This window comes from Myotis davidii, unplaced genomic scaffold, assembly GCF_000327345.1.
Source record: "Myotis davidii unplaced genomic scaffold, ASM32734v1 scaffold684, whole genome shotgun sequence".
Taxonomy (NCBI): domain Eukaryota; kingdom Metazoa; phylum Chordata; class Mammalia; order Chiroptera; family Vespertilionidae; genus Myotis; species Myotis davidii.
In genome coordinates this window covers 883,302-900,442 of record NW_006295564.1, presented here as the reverse complement: position 1 = coordinate 900,442, position 17,141 = coordinate 883,302, and the positions used below count along the sequence as shown (strand labels likewise).

Here is a 17,141-nt window from a genome sequence, read left to right as displayed (position 1 = left end):
GTGATGTCCGTTCCGTCTTTTAGTTTCACTTTTGAAGTGGTTGTTCGAGGCAACAAACTCCGGCGTTAACCTATGCCGCCATCTTGGTTCTCCCAGATTTCTCATATTTGATTTTTGCCACATCTGTGAACCAGTTGTACCATTAGTTCCTTTGTGTTTTTTTAACTGCTAAATTTTAAAAATTGAGATGTAACTGACATAGAACATTGTATCAGTTTTAGATATGCAACAATGATTTGACATACATATGTATTGCAAAATAATTACCATAAGTTTTGTTAACGTCCATAACCACACAGTTATAATTTTTTCTTGTGATGAGAACTTTTAAGATCTACTCTCAGCAACTTTCAAATATACAATACAGTATTGTTAACTGTAGTCAACATATTATACATTACATCCCCAAAACTTATTTTTCTTATAACTGGAAGTGTGTACATTTTTACCAACTTTGCCTGTTTTGCCCATCCCCCACCCCCTGCCACTGGCAACCAACAATCTGTTCTCTGTGTCTATTACATTGGGTTTGGGTTTTTTGAAGATTCCATATGTAAATGAGATCATGTATTTATCTTTCTCTCTCTGGCTTATTTCACTTATCATAATACCCTCAAGGTTCATCCATGTTATTGCAAATGTCAGGATTCTCTTTTTTTATAGTTGAATAATATTACTGTGTGTGTGTGTGTGTGTGTGTGTGTGTGTGTGTGTGTGTGTGTTATATCACTGTATCCCACATTTTCTTTATACATTTTTCCATCGAGGGACACTTAGATTGTTTCTATTTCTTGGCTATTGTGAATAATGCTGCAATAAACTTGGGACATGTGTTTTTGGGTTTTTTTTAGATTGTTTTGTTTCCTTTGGATCAATACCCAGAAATGCAATGGCTGGGTCATACGGTGGTTATATTTTATATTTTTGCCAACAGTGCACAGAGGTTTTCCTTTCTTCACATACTCACCAACACTTATTATCTCTTGTCTTTTTAATGATAGCCATTCTAACAATTGTGAGGTGATATCTCATTATAAGTTTCCCTGTTGATTAGTGATGGTGAGCTCTTTTTGTGTGCCTGTTGGCCATATGTATGTCTCTTCTTTGCAAAAATACCTACTCAGATCCTCTGCCCATTTTTAAGAAATTATATTTACTGGGGTGATATTGGTTAATAGGGTCAGATAGGATTCAGGTACGGATTTCTATGTTACAAGAACCATATATTGCACTGTGTGCCCACAACCCAAAGTCTTGTAATGTGCCCTGACCAGGGATCGAACTTTGACATAAGAGGATGATGCTCTAACCAACTAAGCCAACCAGCCAAGGCCAAATGCATTATAAATATCTACATTTTAAATATATGTTTTTTTATTGATTTTAGAGAGGAAGGGAGAGGGAGAGAGAAAAATTTATCAGTGATGAGAGAGAATCATTGATCGGCTGCCTCCTGCACGCCTCACACTGGGGATTCTGGGGATCAAGCCTGCAACCAGGGCATGTGCCCTGACTGGGAATTGAACCGTGACCTCCTGATTCATTGGTTGACGCTCAACCACTGAGCCATACTGGCCAACCATAAATATCTACATTTTCTTTTTCTTTTCTTTTTTAATCTCTACATTTTTATGTTTTGTGTCACAATTTACATCTTTTTTTTCTTGTGTACGCAATAAATTATTGTAGTTATAATTATTTTTACTTCTTTTGTCTTTTACACTTCATACTAGCTTTATAAGTGATTAACTCACCACCTTCACAACATTAGATTGTCCTGAATTTAACTATATATTTACCTTTACCAGTGAGGTTTATACTTTAATATGTTTTTATATTACTAATTAGTGCCCTTTTGTTTCAGCTTTAACATTTCTTGTAAGGCTGATCTAGTGGTACTAAACTCCTTCAGATTTTGCTTATCTGGAAAACTATTTCTCCTTTGATTTTGAAAGACAACTTTGCTGGATAGAGTATTTTTGGTTGGAAGTTATTTTCTGTCAGTACTTTGAATATATTTGTGCCACTCCTTCCTGGCTTTCAAAATTTCTGTTGAAAAATGTACTTAGAATCTTATGAGGTTCTCTTGTATTTAGCATCGTAACATGCTATTTTTCTTGCTGCCTTTGAGATTCTCTCTTTGTCTTTAACTTTTGCAATTTAATTAATAATGTATCTTGCTGTGGGTCTCTTTAGATTCAACTTTTTTGGAATTTCAAGCTTCCCTAATCTGGATGTCTATTTTCTTCATCAGAATACAGGCATTTTTAAGCCGTTATTTCTTCAAATATTTATTCCCCATACTTTCTCTTTTTTTCTGGGATTCCTATAATGTAAATATATATTCCTTTGAAGTCCCATAAGTCTCTTAATATCTTCACTCATTTTCATTCTTTTTTGTTTTTCCTCCTCTGGTGGGAGGATTTATGCTGCCCTGTCTTCATGTGTGCTGATTCTTTCTTCTGCTTTAGCTAGTCTATTGTTGAACCCCTCTTTGGAGTTTTCTAGTTCAGTTATTGTAGTCTTCACCTCAGTGACTTCTATATGGGACTTTCTTATATTTTCTATCTTTATGGAAATTCTCAACCTGTTTATCTTTGTTCTCCTGACCTCAGTGAGCATGTTTGTGCTCATTATTTTGAACTCTATGATAAATCACTTATCTTCATTTCATTAAGGTCTTTATCTGTGGCTCGATCTTGTTTTTCCTTTGGAACTTATTCCTTTGTTTCTTCATTTTCCATTTTCTGTGACTCACTCTCTCTGTTGGTTTCTATGCGCTAGATAAAACAGCCACCTCTCCCACTCTTAAGGAGTGACCTCCTGTAGGAGATGAGCCTTATCCTTCACCTCTGCCCTAGCTCTTTGGTTGTCTCTCAGTCCTTTGCCATTGTCTTTTGTCTTTTTTTTTAGTGTCTCCCAATAGTTGAGGGTGTGCTGAGACCTGTCAGTGTCCCAAAGGGGAGTAGCTTACTCAGCATCTAGATATAGTATTCAGGCAGCAAATTTTAAAGTATGCAAATATACTCCAGTGCGGGAGAGATTGGAATATGGGCATTTCTGTTTGCTCTCTCTGCACTGAACCCTGTAGGGATAGCTAGCTAAGAATTGTTTCTGTGTTTGCTACCATCCCTTGAACCTATGAACACAAGCCCCACTGGCTACCAGAATCAGGCTATCAGCGATATGTTCTCAGGAGCAGCCACAAAAAGCCAGGGAATCAGACTAGAAATCACTCAGCTAGTTTCTGGATTTCTTACAGAGGTTGCAGCTGTATATTAGTTTGTTTGTGGGAGGAAGTGAGTTCATAATCCTCCTACATCACCATCTTGATTCAGAACTCTAGAATCTCTTCTTAAAATTTCTAAATCTCTAAGTTAGTTTCAGAATAAAATTTCTTTGCTTTGCTTTATGGAAATGTGTTTATGTGATGTATTCTATTTATACTATTTTAGAATTTTGCCCTAATTTTTACTTTATTTAAACTCCAGTGATCATCTCTGATTTAATTATGTAAATGCCATAAATTGGACATCAAACCATTTCATTTTCAGAAAAAGTTGCACAACACTGTCCTGATTCTGTTTTCTGGTAAATGTGTGTGCATTTTGTAATCCAGCATCTTAAATTTATTAACTACTTCCTACTGTCATAATAATTTATCTTATCAAGTTAACATCCCTCTTTTTTTCTTGTTATCCTAGAGTTTATTTCCTCCATTTCATGAGTGTGTTTGAGTCCATTATAATTCAAAGAACAGAATGGATGGTGTGTAACTCATTTGAAAACATACTTCAGTCTTTAGACCAGTTTGGCTCAATGGATAGAGCGTTGGTTGCGGGCACATCCCCAGTGGGAGGTGTACAGGAGGCGGCTAATCGATGTTTCTCTCTCATCAATATTTCTCACTCTATATCTCTCTCCCTTCCTCTCTATAAAAAATCAACCAAATCCCTAACTGGTTTGGCTCAGTGGATAGAGCGTCGGCCTGCGGACTGAAAGGTCCCAGGTTTGATTCCGGTCAAGGGTGTGTGCCTTAGTTGTGGGCACATCCCCGGTGGGAGGTGTGTGGGAGGCAGCTGATCGATGTTTCTCTCTCATAGATGTTTCTAGCTCTCTATCCCTCTCCCTTCCTCTCTGTAAAAATATCAATCAAATATTTTTTTAAAAAATCAATCAAATATATTTTTTTAAAAATTAAAAAAAAGAAAATATACTTCAAAAGTATTTTGTTCACTGAATTGAGTGAACAGTTGAGTGAATTAATGCTCTACATTTTTATATGAAAATAACTTATAAAGAGCTCCAGTAATGGGTAGAAAATTGCAATTAAGACACATTTTAGACTGTTTTCAAGAGGAGAAAGATTTAAAGATTATGAATTATGATTCATTGTACTTTCCATGAAGATTAGAATTATTGTACCCTTTCATTGTATTTACTATGTGGAATATGATAACATTGTAGAAAATAATTACATGGTTGTTGGGATCTTAATAACAAGTTAATATTTCAGAGAGAGTGTCAATGATGCTGAAACAGCTTACAACATTGTCATTATTACTATTTAGCCCCATTTTTGGTTAATAGAGTTTAACTTGCTTGCCACAACACAATTGACTAGGACATACTAACATGTTTTAGATGGCAAAAGAACTTCACAAATACAATAAATTTTAATATAAATTTCCCTTTTACACAAGGAATTATTATTGCAACATTTGCTCTGTGGTTTTTAATAGTGGCTGTGGAACCACTTTTAATTCCAACTCCGAGAAGAGCATTTCAGCAGTTTTTAAAATCATGGTTTAAGAAGACAGATAATTCATAAAATTTACCATTACTTTAATGGTAACAGGTCAACTCTAACATCAACTATTAACCAAATACATATTTATCGATGATAATATTGCAGTCATTTAACACGTATAGGAATGTACTGTCACTTTTTAAAGAGATCTTGAAATTTCATGTGACTACTTATGAAAATGAAATAGATGACTGTTGCCATTTGAAGATAAATGTTATTTCATATGTTTAGCTCTAATCTGACATCTGTAGATTCAAAGACTAATATTTTATAAGCTAATTATGCTTAGCAATACAGTTTCTCTTCTCCCTTAATCATAAATGTATTTGTTTAGGGAAAAGAAATGTGAAGCAAAAGTAGTGCAGATTATTTATACTTGAAGGCTTTGTGTGGTTTATTATTAATATTATTATTAATCCTTTAAATCTCAGTGATAAGGATTTAACTTTTCTTCATCTGTCTTCTTGTAGTCAATGGGAAATATTCCTAGTGTCTCTCATTCTTCCTTTCCGAAGCATGAATATCAGTGGGAGTAGGGAAGATAATTTTATTTATTTGTATTTTGTTTATTTTTAAAAAGTGAAAAGTGATACGTGATAACTAATTTTAAATGCATGCTATTTATTTAGGTAGAGCGAGAGAATGAAACGTTCCTCTCAGGCACTTAAATTGTGAAATAGGTAAACATTGTGAAATGTGAATCCAGAGAAATGAAACTATTTAAAGGAATTTGGTTTTAGTTGTACAGATTTTTTAAAAATGAAGAATAACAATTGAGGAAGTAATCAAATTAAACTTATTACATTGTTCCCATAAATACTGTAAAACCATTAAAATGAAATACTAATTTCCTTTTCTATTTTATTTGAATATTGAATACCTAACACACTAATTTATTAAACTTTTTATTTAAGATATTATTGTTTGTTATTGGTGCATACTTTCCCTTGCCTTATTTATCTTATTTGATGGCCTAAAAAGAACAGCAAATTTTGTTTTAAATGGTTCTTTTAAACTTTAGTAAAAGAGGAATTTTTTGCTGGTTTGTGATGTGTGTGTGTGTGTGTGTGTGTTTATTTGGGTTTATTGTCAAATAATATACCCACAGTACAGTTCTTTCTCTTTTAAAACAGGGAGAAATATAAATATTTTAATGCCTAGACAATGTTACTTTAAAATCAATCTGTTAAGAAGGAGCTGTCAAATTATGCAAATAATGAAAAAATACTAAATTATTTTTAAAAAAATAAAGAAGTTTTAAACTACAGTGCAACAAACAGGAAAGTACAACTACATGTAGAATATTTTAGACAGTAAAAGAATGATATTTTCAATACAAATATATTAATAAGCCTCTAGAGCAGCGGTTCTCAAGCTGTGGGTCGTGAACAATGAAAATACATCCTGCATATCAGATATTTACATTACAATTCATAACAGTAGCGAAATTACAGTTATGAAGTAGCAACAAAAATAATTTTATGGTTGGGGGTCACCACAACATGAGGAACTGTATTAAAGGGTCGCAGCATTAGGAAAGTTGAGAACCACTGCTCTAGAGCCATATCAAACTTTTGAATATATGGCTTTAAAGTAAAATGTTTAAAATAAAAACAAAATATGGTTGTGTCTATGAAATCTAAACATGAGTACTTTTACTATTGTAAAATATTTTAGATTTGTTGTGAATACTAATACAATGATTCCCCTGAGTTTGCCTGAATTACACAGGCAAGGAAAAACATTAATTTAAATAAATGTGTATGGGTGGTTGAAAGTATAATGTAATTTTAATTCTGAGAATATTGTGAAAGACCTGGAAAATAAATTATAGGAACTGAAAGTAGCATGGTCACTGTGTGCGTGTGTGTTAAGCACATAATGAGATTTATGAAATCCATTTTCAGTACATGACTTTCAGACTTTTTAAAAAGTAAAAACTCCCCATTTAAAAGACACTTAATTTGTTTTCCTTGTAAGATATGCCAGCTAAAAATTAATTTTGAAAAAGAAAATGGTTAAGGGAGGTTTCTACTTCATTTATTTGGATAGAGTAACTTCCCTGAAACAAAAATTCTTGAAACACTGTTAAGAATAATTGATGATGGGCACCCAGGCATCTGAAAGAACAAGGAGTCTATTTTCCTTTGTTCTTGTCTGATGTCTGTTGAGTACAGAGATTCTGCCTCAAGGGATAAAATGTCTCCTTACGTTCAGGATATTTTTAAAAACATGATTCCTTGAACTTCTGTAGGCTTAAATATTTTTATTATTTTATATATTAAGTGATCTGCATAATGTTTGGTTTAATTATACTATTTTTAAATCTATATATATATATATGTGTGTGTGTGTGTGTGTGTATCTCTAATAGAAAAAAGCCATCAGTTTAACATGACCGCACTACCATAGTCACCTGGTTTAAATAAATAATAAGATTCTAAAGCCTTGAAATTAAGATAAAAAGAAAAGAGACACTTAGAATATTGTATGTCAACTGTAATTGAAAATAAATTTTTTTAAAGGAAACAGGATGCCAGACCTTCTAAATACAGTTGACCTTATTTATGCCATTTTATGCAAAAATCTAATTTTCTATGATTTTACATATTGAAGGGTATATAAATTCTGTGATAGAAAAATGTTCCCACATATGTCTGACTTGGAAAATATATTAATAAATATGTTATCCTTAAAATAAAATTTGTATATATATATTTTTTCTTTTTCTTTTTTTCTTTTTCTTAACAATTTAGTACCATCTTGACTCTTATTAGAGTGGATTTGTTGTGAAGATATTAAGGGCTATAAAAGAAGACATTTTCCTGAATTTATATTTTAACTTTAGGCTATATTAATGAAATTTTTATAACTCATTCGTAATCTAATAGGTGTGTTTGATATTTTAATAACTCAAAACATTTCTTTTCATTATGCCTTACTAGTTTTTGTTTAGTACTTCTTATAAATGACAAATTTAGTAATTTGAATTGTATAAATTATTCAAAAGAAAAAGAAGTGCAATTTGTTTTAAAATATGTTATTTTGGAAAGCTGATTTTATTATATATTTAACAGTTTTTAAATCAATATTTCACTCTTAATGCAATAGTTGTTCACTTAAGGGGAAACAATAAATCTTCAGTTAGAAATCTGAATGAAAATGTAAAGTGCCCTTTACTACAGTTGTTCAGTTGTTTAAAAATATTAAATCTGATATAATGACTTACTGAAAAAATAAGGCTAATTCCCAAAAGAAAAATTATCTCTTTGGAAATAAATTGTAAAATTATAAAAGTTTCATTGTAGAATTCAGTTAATGATGAACTTTGAGAGCCTATATACTTGAAAGTGGTTATATTAATACTAGAGGCCTGGCGCATGAAATTCGTACATGGGTATGGTCCCTAGGCCTGGCCTAAGATCAGGGCCATCTTCCCTGGCTACCGGCAGCCGGCCCGCCCCCAACCCCCGGTTCCTCATTCACCATCAGGCAGTGGGAGCCTGCTGGCTGGGGAGAAAGAACCAAGAGGCTGGCCAGCAGGCCCCAATTGGCTGGGGGCAGTTCCTGCGTTGAGTGTCTGCCACTTGGTGGTCAATGTGTGTCATAGTGACCAGACATTCTGCTACTTGGTCCATTTGCATATTACCCTCTTATTATATAGGATCTTTTAAAATACATATACATTATTGATTTAATTCCTTTGACTTTCTCACCATCCTCAAGTAAGTAGGAGGAAGGTATTATCATTTTTAAATTTTTAATACTTAATATTGTAATTTTCTAGGGTTATTCTGCATATTTGTTAAAGGTTTTGTGTGTGTGTGTGTGGTTTTTTAAGTAGAAATATACAACTTGTGTTGTGGATTAGAGAAGTGCTTTAAATCCTGTTTCTGTTCTATGAAGGAACCTTCTATTTTTTATATTCTGAGCTTTCTATAAGATTGTTGCCTATTAGAGCATTGAACCAAAGGGAGAGGAAGATATTCTATGATGTGAACACTGTTTAAAAAGACATTTATATATTAACTAATATTTTTTATCATATCATTTATTTCCATTGAAAATTTGATTGGAATATATGCCATTTCAAAATCAGAAAATAATTATAATCAAATATCAGAATGGTATTTTTAAGAAAAATATATCCTATATAATAAAAGCATATGGAAATTGTCCCATCAACTGGGAGTTGTCCGGGAATTCGACCAGGGGGCAGGGCCAGCTGGGGGAAGGGAGGGAGGCCCCAGCCAGCAGCCGGCAGCTGCTAGGGACCCTACCAGTGCATGAATCCCGTGCAGTGGGCCTCTAGTACATATCTATAATTGTAGCATTATATGCTGGAAGAAGAAAATTGTGAAAATAAATTGGCCAGCCAAATGTATGTTTCAGCATCAGAAATGGCAGTAGAGGCTGGGGGAGAAACCCTCTGATTTCAGAGTCTGAAGAATCTGCCCTATTTATACCCCGGGATTATTGAAAGGCTCAAGTAAAATGTTTGTGAAAACATTTTATAAAAATTAGCACAGGCTGTGCAGATGTAGGATGTTACTTTGCTTTTGGGTGTAATGAATGCTTAGTTATTGCCACATAACTGGTTTTCCATCTTCTGGCTAGTGATCAGCCCAGGTGTCTTCACTGGCTATCTTGAAAGATCTTATGATTTCTTACCTTGGTATTAATCCGGGAGTAAGTCTGGTGAGTTGTAGAAGGAAAGAGAAATAGACAGATGTGGTAGGCCAGTATTTCAAAAAAAAAAAAAATGAGTTCGTTCATGGTTAGTTTATAGCATTTTGTTCAACCCTAGATAATCCAGAGGGGGTGCAAAAACTAAAGTCACAATGTTTTAGCTTAGTCTTGAAATCTGGCACAAGTTTATCATTAAGGATGTAATTAATGTTCTATCAAGATTCTATTTGCATGTTTTCCAGTGCAACCTGTAATTTTTAAAAATAATTCATCTCATTAAATGAATCAATGCTTTCAGAGCATGAGGCATTTAATACTATAAACTTTATAAACAGTTATTTTTCCTCCTTCCTTGTACTTTTCATTAATGTTTTGATATCCTTCTTTTATATAGGACTTTGCCTCCCGGGCTAAGCTGGCAGTACAAAACCTAGTACAGAAGGTTGGATTTTTTGGAATTTTGGCCTGTGCTTCAGTAAGTAAATTGTATTAAAAGTGAGAAATTCCAATAAATGCTAGATTTATATTTTGATCCAATTTGTTTTTAAAAATACATGCTTGAACAATAATGCTATCACTTTTAACGGGTATGTAATTTTATTAATCATTCATCTTACTCATCAAATGAGTTGTTTTCTGGTGAATATGTTCATATTTTGTTTATTGACTTTTAAGCATTTCATCATGCCATGATGACTTCAGACCTAAATGGCTTGATTCAGTAAGAACAAAAGAGACAAAAATCCATCCTTCCCATGGAGAATTTATAATGAAGTGCATTTAACCAAATAACAATGCCTTCATTCTTTCCAGAGATATAGATAAGTCATCTTTTCCCAAAGTTTCAAGCATTAACTGTAAAGAAAATGTGTATAAAACCTGCCTTAAGTGACGCTAACACCTAGTTAGATAATTGGAATGTCTGTGGTAAAGTTAAGGGCATCTTTGGCTACAGTAAACTAAGACGCTCTTTATGTCAAACATTTTATGTCTCTGATATGCTGTACCTGATTAATACAAAGTAATATTGATTGTAAATTTAAAAAATTTGGTTTTATTTAATTAATGTCTCAAATTACAGATTTGTGAAACTAACGTTCTTTGATGGGTGTTTTATCCTGGTCCTTTTCTATATAATAGAAATAACTACATTTGAAGTGGAGCGTTTTGATCCAAGTTTTCTTTGGTCGCCTGTACCAAACTGTTGGTAGTTCACTGGTGGATTTGACCAGAATAACTAGGTGCACCTGGTTGATACTGATAAAAGCTGCCATTATAAGTAAAATTCACAAAATTATTTTCTGTTGATACCAGCTACTTTATCCATTATGTACTAGAACAATAATACATCTTTGAGAATCCCCTTTCCAGCCTTAGCAAAGCAAATGGACAAAAAGGAGATCATTGGGTGCCAAAATTTTTAATCTGATATCAACATTCTAGAGCTATTCCAAAGCATATCTGTGCCTGAATTACTATCTTTTGACCTTGGCAATACTAGAAATTTTTATCGAACTTTTTTCTTTTTAACATAGAAGCTCTTTATCACAATATTGACCTTAACTATTTGAGCAGTTTATAGGTATGTTGTAGTGTGATATACTAGAAAGAATTGGCTTTAGAGTCAGGCTTACTTGGGTTCCTAAACCAGTTTAGACTTTTCACTGGCTAGGTAACCTCAATCAAGTTACTCTCTCTGAACCCTAGGTTTTAATTTTCAAAATGGGGCAATATGACATTCATTGCAAAGGCTCAGGTGAGGATTTAAGATTATATATGTGGATCCTCAGGCTCGTGTGTGAGGTGGAGCCTGATAAAAAAGGAAAACTATTAAAATTTTAATTCACAGTTTTGAGGATCACATGAAAATTTTTAAGAAATGACTGATGTGAGACTGTGAAGTGATATTGTTATTACATGGTTGTAAGTCAGATGAAATTGCATGAAGGGCTGAAACCAGTTTGGCTCAGTGGATAGAGCGTCAGCCTGTGGACTGAAAGGTCCCAGGTTCGATTCCAGTCAAGGGCATGTAACTGGGTTGCGGGCACATCCCCATTGGGAGATGTGCAGGAGGCAGCTGATCGATGTTTCTCTTTCATCGATGTTTCTACCTCTCTATCTCTCTCCCTTCCTCTCTGTAAAAAATCAATAAAATATATATTTAAAAAAAAGAAATTGCATGAAGGCTTTGAATTTAAAAACAAAACTGAGTCATTGAGTCCAAGTATTATTAACAAAAAAATACTTGAATTCTAATTTAGTCGTGGCACTGTTTTTAAAAGGACCTATGTGACAAGTATCTTTTGTATAACTAGACTTTTCTTTGTAAGTTCATAAATGAAATGATATAAATTGATTTATAAATGGTTTAGCCAACAACCACAAGGACAGAGTACTTCTATGGGAGAAAAATGGATGAAGCACTCAAAATAGCTTGTGGTGTCTTTGCATTTTTATGTGAAATTGTCTTTTAGCATTCTTGAAATGTGGGAATGTTTAGAAAAGGTATTTGTTGTGAATCACTTCTTTGTCTGGGACTGAGTATTCAAAATATCTGAATCAGTGCTCTTGTATTTCCACACTTGTCTTTCTTTCTAAAATGTATCACACAATCCATGGCCTTGGGCTCTCCTAAAATAAAATATAAATAATGGATGTTTTATGTTGAGAAATAAAAGCACACCCACCTAGAAATATATTTGTGAATTTACAACAATGTTTGGTATATATAGATGTGAGCACTTTCTAGATTATATTCTTATTTCATGCTAAAGATTTTCAAACCTAGCAACTACTAAAATAATCTTAAGGCTTTTTCTCGTGTATATCTCACCTTAGAAAACAGCTACCAAATGGCCAACCAATCTACTGACTGGTGTTAAATTCCTAGGGAATTTATCTAATTCTAATGTAATAGAAAAAAAGTATATTAATGAGACATTGACCATAAGCAATACAAGCAAAAGGATGGCTGATTTGCTTTGAACAGATTGAACAACAACCTGAGATGATGTGAGACCCAGCTTATGAACACGTTAGAATACTGGCCTCGGTCTAGTGCTGATCAAGGGCCATACCTCTCTTTGTAGTGTAAGGATTTACTCATAGGTGGTAAAATGAAACTGTTCTTTGGATTGTATGTTGGAAGTTCCATTTTAACTTCTTTATTTATTTACAGATTCCAAATCCTCTGTTTGATCTGGCTGGAATAACATGCGGACACTTTCTTGTACCTTTTTGGACTTTCTTTGGTGCAACCTTGATTGGAAAAGCAATAATTAAGATGCATATTCAGGTAATTGTATCTTCTCATCACCTACCTAATGATGACGAGACCATTAAAAGGCATTTTTCTCTTGCTCACTCCAAGGTGAATTGTTAAGATTTTGGTTCTGTTTCTTTTGGTTGATCGCTTGCTTCAGTGCCCAGCTATGTCATTTAGAGGTTAGTGAATTTTGTGCAGGTTTCCCTATCCTGTAGGAAAGTTGTGTCCTTTATTATCTTTTTCCTTGTTTCTTTTCCTTCTTTCCTTCTACCTTTGTTCCTTCATCTCTTTGTTCATTCACTTTTTGCCTTGTGAAACTGTTTATGCAAGACTTTTGCCAAACAAAAACAGTGTTCCCATGTAGGAAAATGCATGTCATTTTCACATACAAAGTCCAAAATTTATCTTTACTGACCATGAGCTGGGATAATATTGCCTTTCACTAATTCTACTTTTCTTTCACACACTGTGTAACACTTCCTCTCAAGATACCAGTGTTCTTTACAGAAAAGCAGACAGATGTTAGTGTTGGGGAGAATGGGGAAGAACGGGGTCTCCGAAGAGGGAGAAAGATGGGGGTTGTGGTGAGAGAAGTGAAAATCAGCAAGCCTTCAAAGACACTTTTAACAGAATGTTTAGTGGATACTATATGAACAAAGGAGAGAAAAGAGACTAAAAAACTTAAATGAGAGGAACTGCATATGTGCTTCTAGGACTGTGATATGAACTGTTTCCTTCTAAGGGCAAATCTCACCAGAATAAACTAAAATTAACCTGGAAAGAATTCCTTAATCAATGAGGTTTGCAACAAAGAGGCATTCACCAAAGGAAAGGCAAGAACAGTGAGTAATGTCTGTGCCCTGGCATGATTCCTTAATAATTAAAAACACTATCCCCCCTGTTTCTTCTTAACACTTCTCCACCTCTAGTTCTTAGAAGAAGAGAATGAAACAGAAAATTTTCAGCTGCTTCTACTGCCCAGTCTCTGATATTAGATTTTGGCATTGGAATGAATTTTTGAGCTTGTCCTGCCATGATAATTGCTCAGAATTTCAAGGATATGTTTTTCCTCCTTCAAGGAATATTTCCCCCACTTATATTAAGTATATTGTTCAATGAATATGGGTTCTGTAATATTGGAATGCTAGTTTCTTTAGTAAAGATTTAAAATATCACAACAGGATTTTTCAAGTAATAAAATATTATGGTGAATAACATGATTATGCAGTGTACATGAAGATAATGTCTTGTAATCTTTTCAGTTCTTTTGCGGGGAGAAAAGAAGCTAGCATTTAGCTGTAGGGAGTCTTTTGAAAGTAACAACAGATTTAATTCCCTTTATAACAGCAGTTCCTCTAGGGATCTATAAACTTACACATCCTGCTTTATGTAATAATCTAAAAATTATAGGAAAATGTATTATGCTAACAGTACCCGGTAGTGGTAGGATATGCAACTAATCAGAATAGTCCAAAATAGTACATTTTTAGAACATATTTGTTTTTTTCAAGTTATGATAATGCTTATTTTTTATGTAGTGTTTCACACTTTAAAGCACTTAGTATATGTCATCTGATTTAATTATTATAATCCTGGGAGGGAAAAATTATTACTCCCATTTTATAATTATCAAACTTACAGAGGTTAGTAAGTAATAGGTACCTAAGAGAGTAAGTAACAGCTGCAATTTGAACCGTAGTCTTTTGGCTTCGAGTTCAGTGTTTTTTTCCAGTCTTTTGCATTGTCTTCTTAACTGTAAATTATTTATGTGATTAAGGAAACTGAATTGTTTGATGCCTGGAGTTTATTAGGACCTATACCAGGCAGTTGGCATTGGTTATCTCAGAACAATCCTGTGAGGTAGTTATTATCCATATTTCATTGATGGGGGAACTCGGTTTTAGAGAAGATAAAATACTTGCCTAAGGCCCAGGAATTCAAACCAAATTCTATAAAGTTAAAGCTCATTCACTGTTTCTGAGTGGAAGGAAAAAAAAGAAAGCTAAAATCCTTTCATGTTCCTGAAAGGAAAGAATCTGAGTTCCTTCACTAAACTAGAATATGCGGTATGTTTGTTATGTTCCATTGTATCAAAGAGATGTACTTTCTAAAGGCATGTCACTTAATGTACATCCAGATATAGCTCAGGGCAACAGACATTTCTCATTCCTTGGGTAAGAATACTAACAAGTAATATAAACATTATAACCATTTCTGAAACACAGATTTTTCTGTAATCTAATAATAAACCTATCTCCTCTTCTGGTTCTCTTCTTTCAGCTTAGACAACTTTCCTTGATAAATATTGTTATTTTTATTGATATTTTGTCATCTGTTAAACCACCCCTAAAAATTTCGATTCAGCCCACCTAATAGTATTAAATCAGGATTTCCCCTTCCACTGGACAAGTTGAGGTCCTCTGGCTGTAGAAGGATCCTTAAAAACAAATAATGAAGTTGAGAAGTCAGCATGCTCGCATATACTTCATATAGTGTACAATTTACTTAGCATGTGTATTGTTTATTCCCTCTCTACCTTCCCACCCACCACCACACACACTTATACTGGAATATAGGCTCCATGAAGGCAGAGATTTTTGTGTCTTGGCTCACCGAGGCATTCTGCCTAAATAGCATCTGGCATGTAGTAGGTACTTAATAAATATTTAATAAATGAATCTATCTATGATTCTTCTTACCATTGAAGGACGTTTCTTTTACAAATGGGTTCTTTTTTGTACATTCTGGCACCAGTAGTTCCCTATACCCATATCTTTTTTTCTTCCTACTCTCCCCTTTCCCTTGTTTCTTCTTTGCACTTGGTCGAGAGGGTTGGTTAGTGATCTGTGCCTTTTATTTACTTGGTAGAATCTCCCACTCAGATACATTTATTTCTTGTCCAGAACAGTGGATTTTCAAGCTGTTACATATTTTTTTAAAGTTATGATCTGTTCTTAAGCAATTAAATTGTGCAATTATCTGGGCATTTGGCTTATTCTGAATGTTAGGAAATGATAGGAGGGAAAGCTTATTATGTTGGTGAGATCACTGAGAGAGAAGACCATTAGCTCTGTTTCTTAGTAAAAAATTTATAGTTCCAAGTAACTGGCTTTTAGTATGGATACTAGAAGCACCTCCCATATATTCAGGCTTTTCTCCTAAATGATCTATCATAGTCTTATCCTATATAATAAAAGGGTAATATGCAAATTGACCCTAACAGCTTAAGGACTGGGAATGACTGGTCACTATGACACACACTGACCAACAGGGGGCAGACGCTCAATGCAGGAGCTGCCCCCTGGTGGTCAGTGTGCTCCCACATGGGGAGCTCTGCTCAGCCACAAGCCAGGCTGACGGCTGACAGCACAGCAGTGGTAGTGGGAGCCTCTCCCGCCTCCTCAGCAGCGCTAAGGATGTCCGACTGCAGCTTAGGCCTGCTCCCTGCTGGCAAGTGGACATCCCCGGAGGGCTCCCAGGCTGCCAGAGGGATGTCTGGCTGCTGGCTTAGGCCCGAGGTGGACATCCCCCCAGGGGTCCCAGACTGTGAGAGGGCACAGGCCGGGCTGAGGGGACCCCCACCCCCAGCACAAATTTTTGTGCACCGGGCCTCTAGTTAGTTTCATAATCTTCATATGCCATTTGTATAACATTGTTTATAAAATCATCATCCATCTTGTACCTGATTGACCTCTGTATGTGCTTGCTTTTTCCATAAGATAGGTATCTTTTTCCAGTTAACAGATGCATAAACAAACACTAAAAAGGACTACGAACTTTTTTTATTCTCATTTCCTTACACATATCCTTATACTGCAGCTGCCAATGTCTATTAATACTAGGACGTTAATTAAAATATCATTGCTTTATTGTTTCAAATAATAAGCTTTCGTCTAAAGTAAGCACTTTCCTGAGATTTATAATGAATAGATTTTTTTTAAAACATATTTTTATTTCAGAGAGGAAGGGGGAGAGAGAGAGACAGAGAGACATCAATGATGAGAGAGAATCACTTATCAGCTGCCTCCTGCATGGCCCACACTAGGGATCGAGCCTGCAACCTGGGCATGTACCCTGACCAGGAATCGAACTATGACCTCCTGGTTCACAGACTGATGCTCAACCTCTGAGCCACGCTGGCTTTGCTAGATTTTTTTTAATGATTGTTTTTATTTGCCTTCTCTCCCTTTTGGTTACATAGGCTATATTATTTAACAAAAAACAACAAAGCACTAAAGAGTTTTTTTTTTAACAGGAATTTGTAGAGAGAATCTAGAATTACTCACATTTAATCAATTATCACTCCTTTAAAGCTAAACTTGAATATCACCTTCTTGAAGTTAGTTAATTGTACTTATGTAACCTTTCCTTTCTCTG

At 34.5% G+C, this 17,141-nt stretch overlaps 1 protein-coding gene across 1 annotated transcript in view; it reads left to right on the top strand.

Moving 5' to 3' along the window:
• VMP1 (vacuole membrane protein 1) overlaps positions 1-17,141 on the top strand; it is a 99,418-nt gene that overhangs the window by 57,987 nt on the left and 24,290 nt on the right. The window contains exons 8-9 of the mRNA XM_006770238.2: positions 9,894-9,974; positions 12,678-12,794. Coding sequence (XP_006770301.1) covers positions 9,894-9,974; positions 12,678-12,794 — 198 coding nt within the window. The remainder of the gene's footprint in view (positions 1-9,893; positions 9,975-12,677; positions 12,795-17,141) is intronic.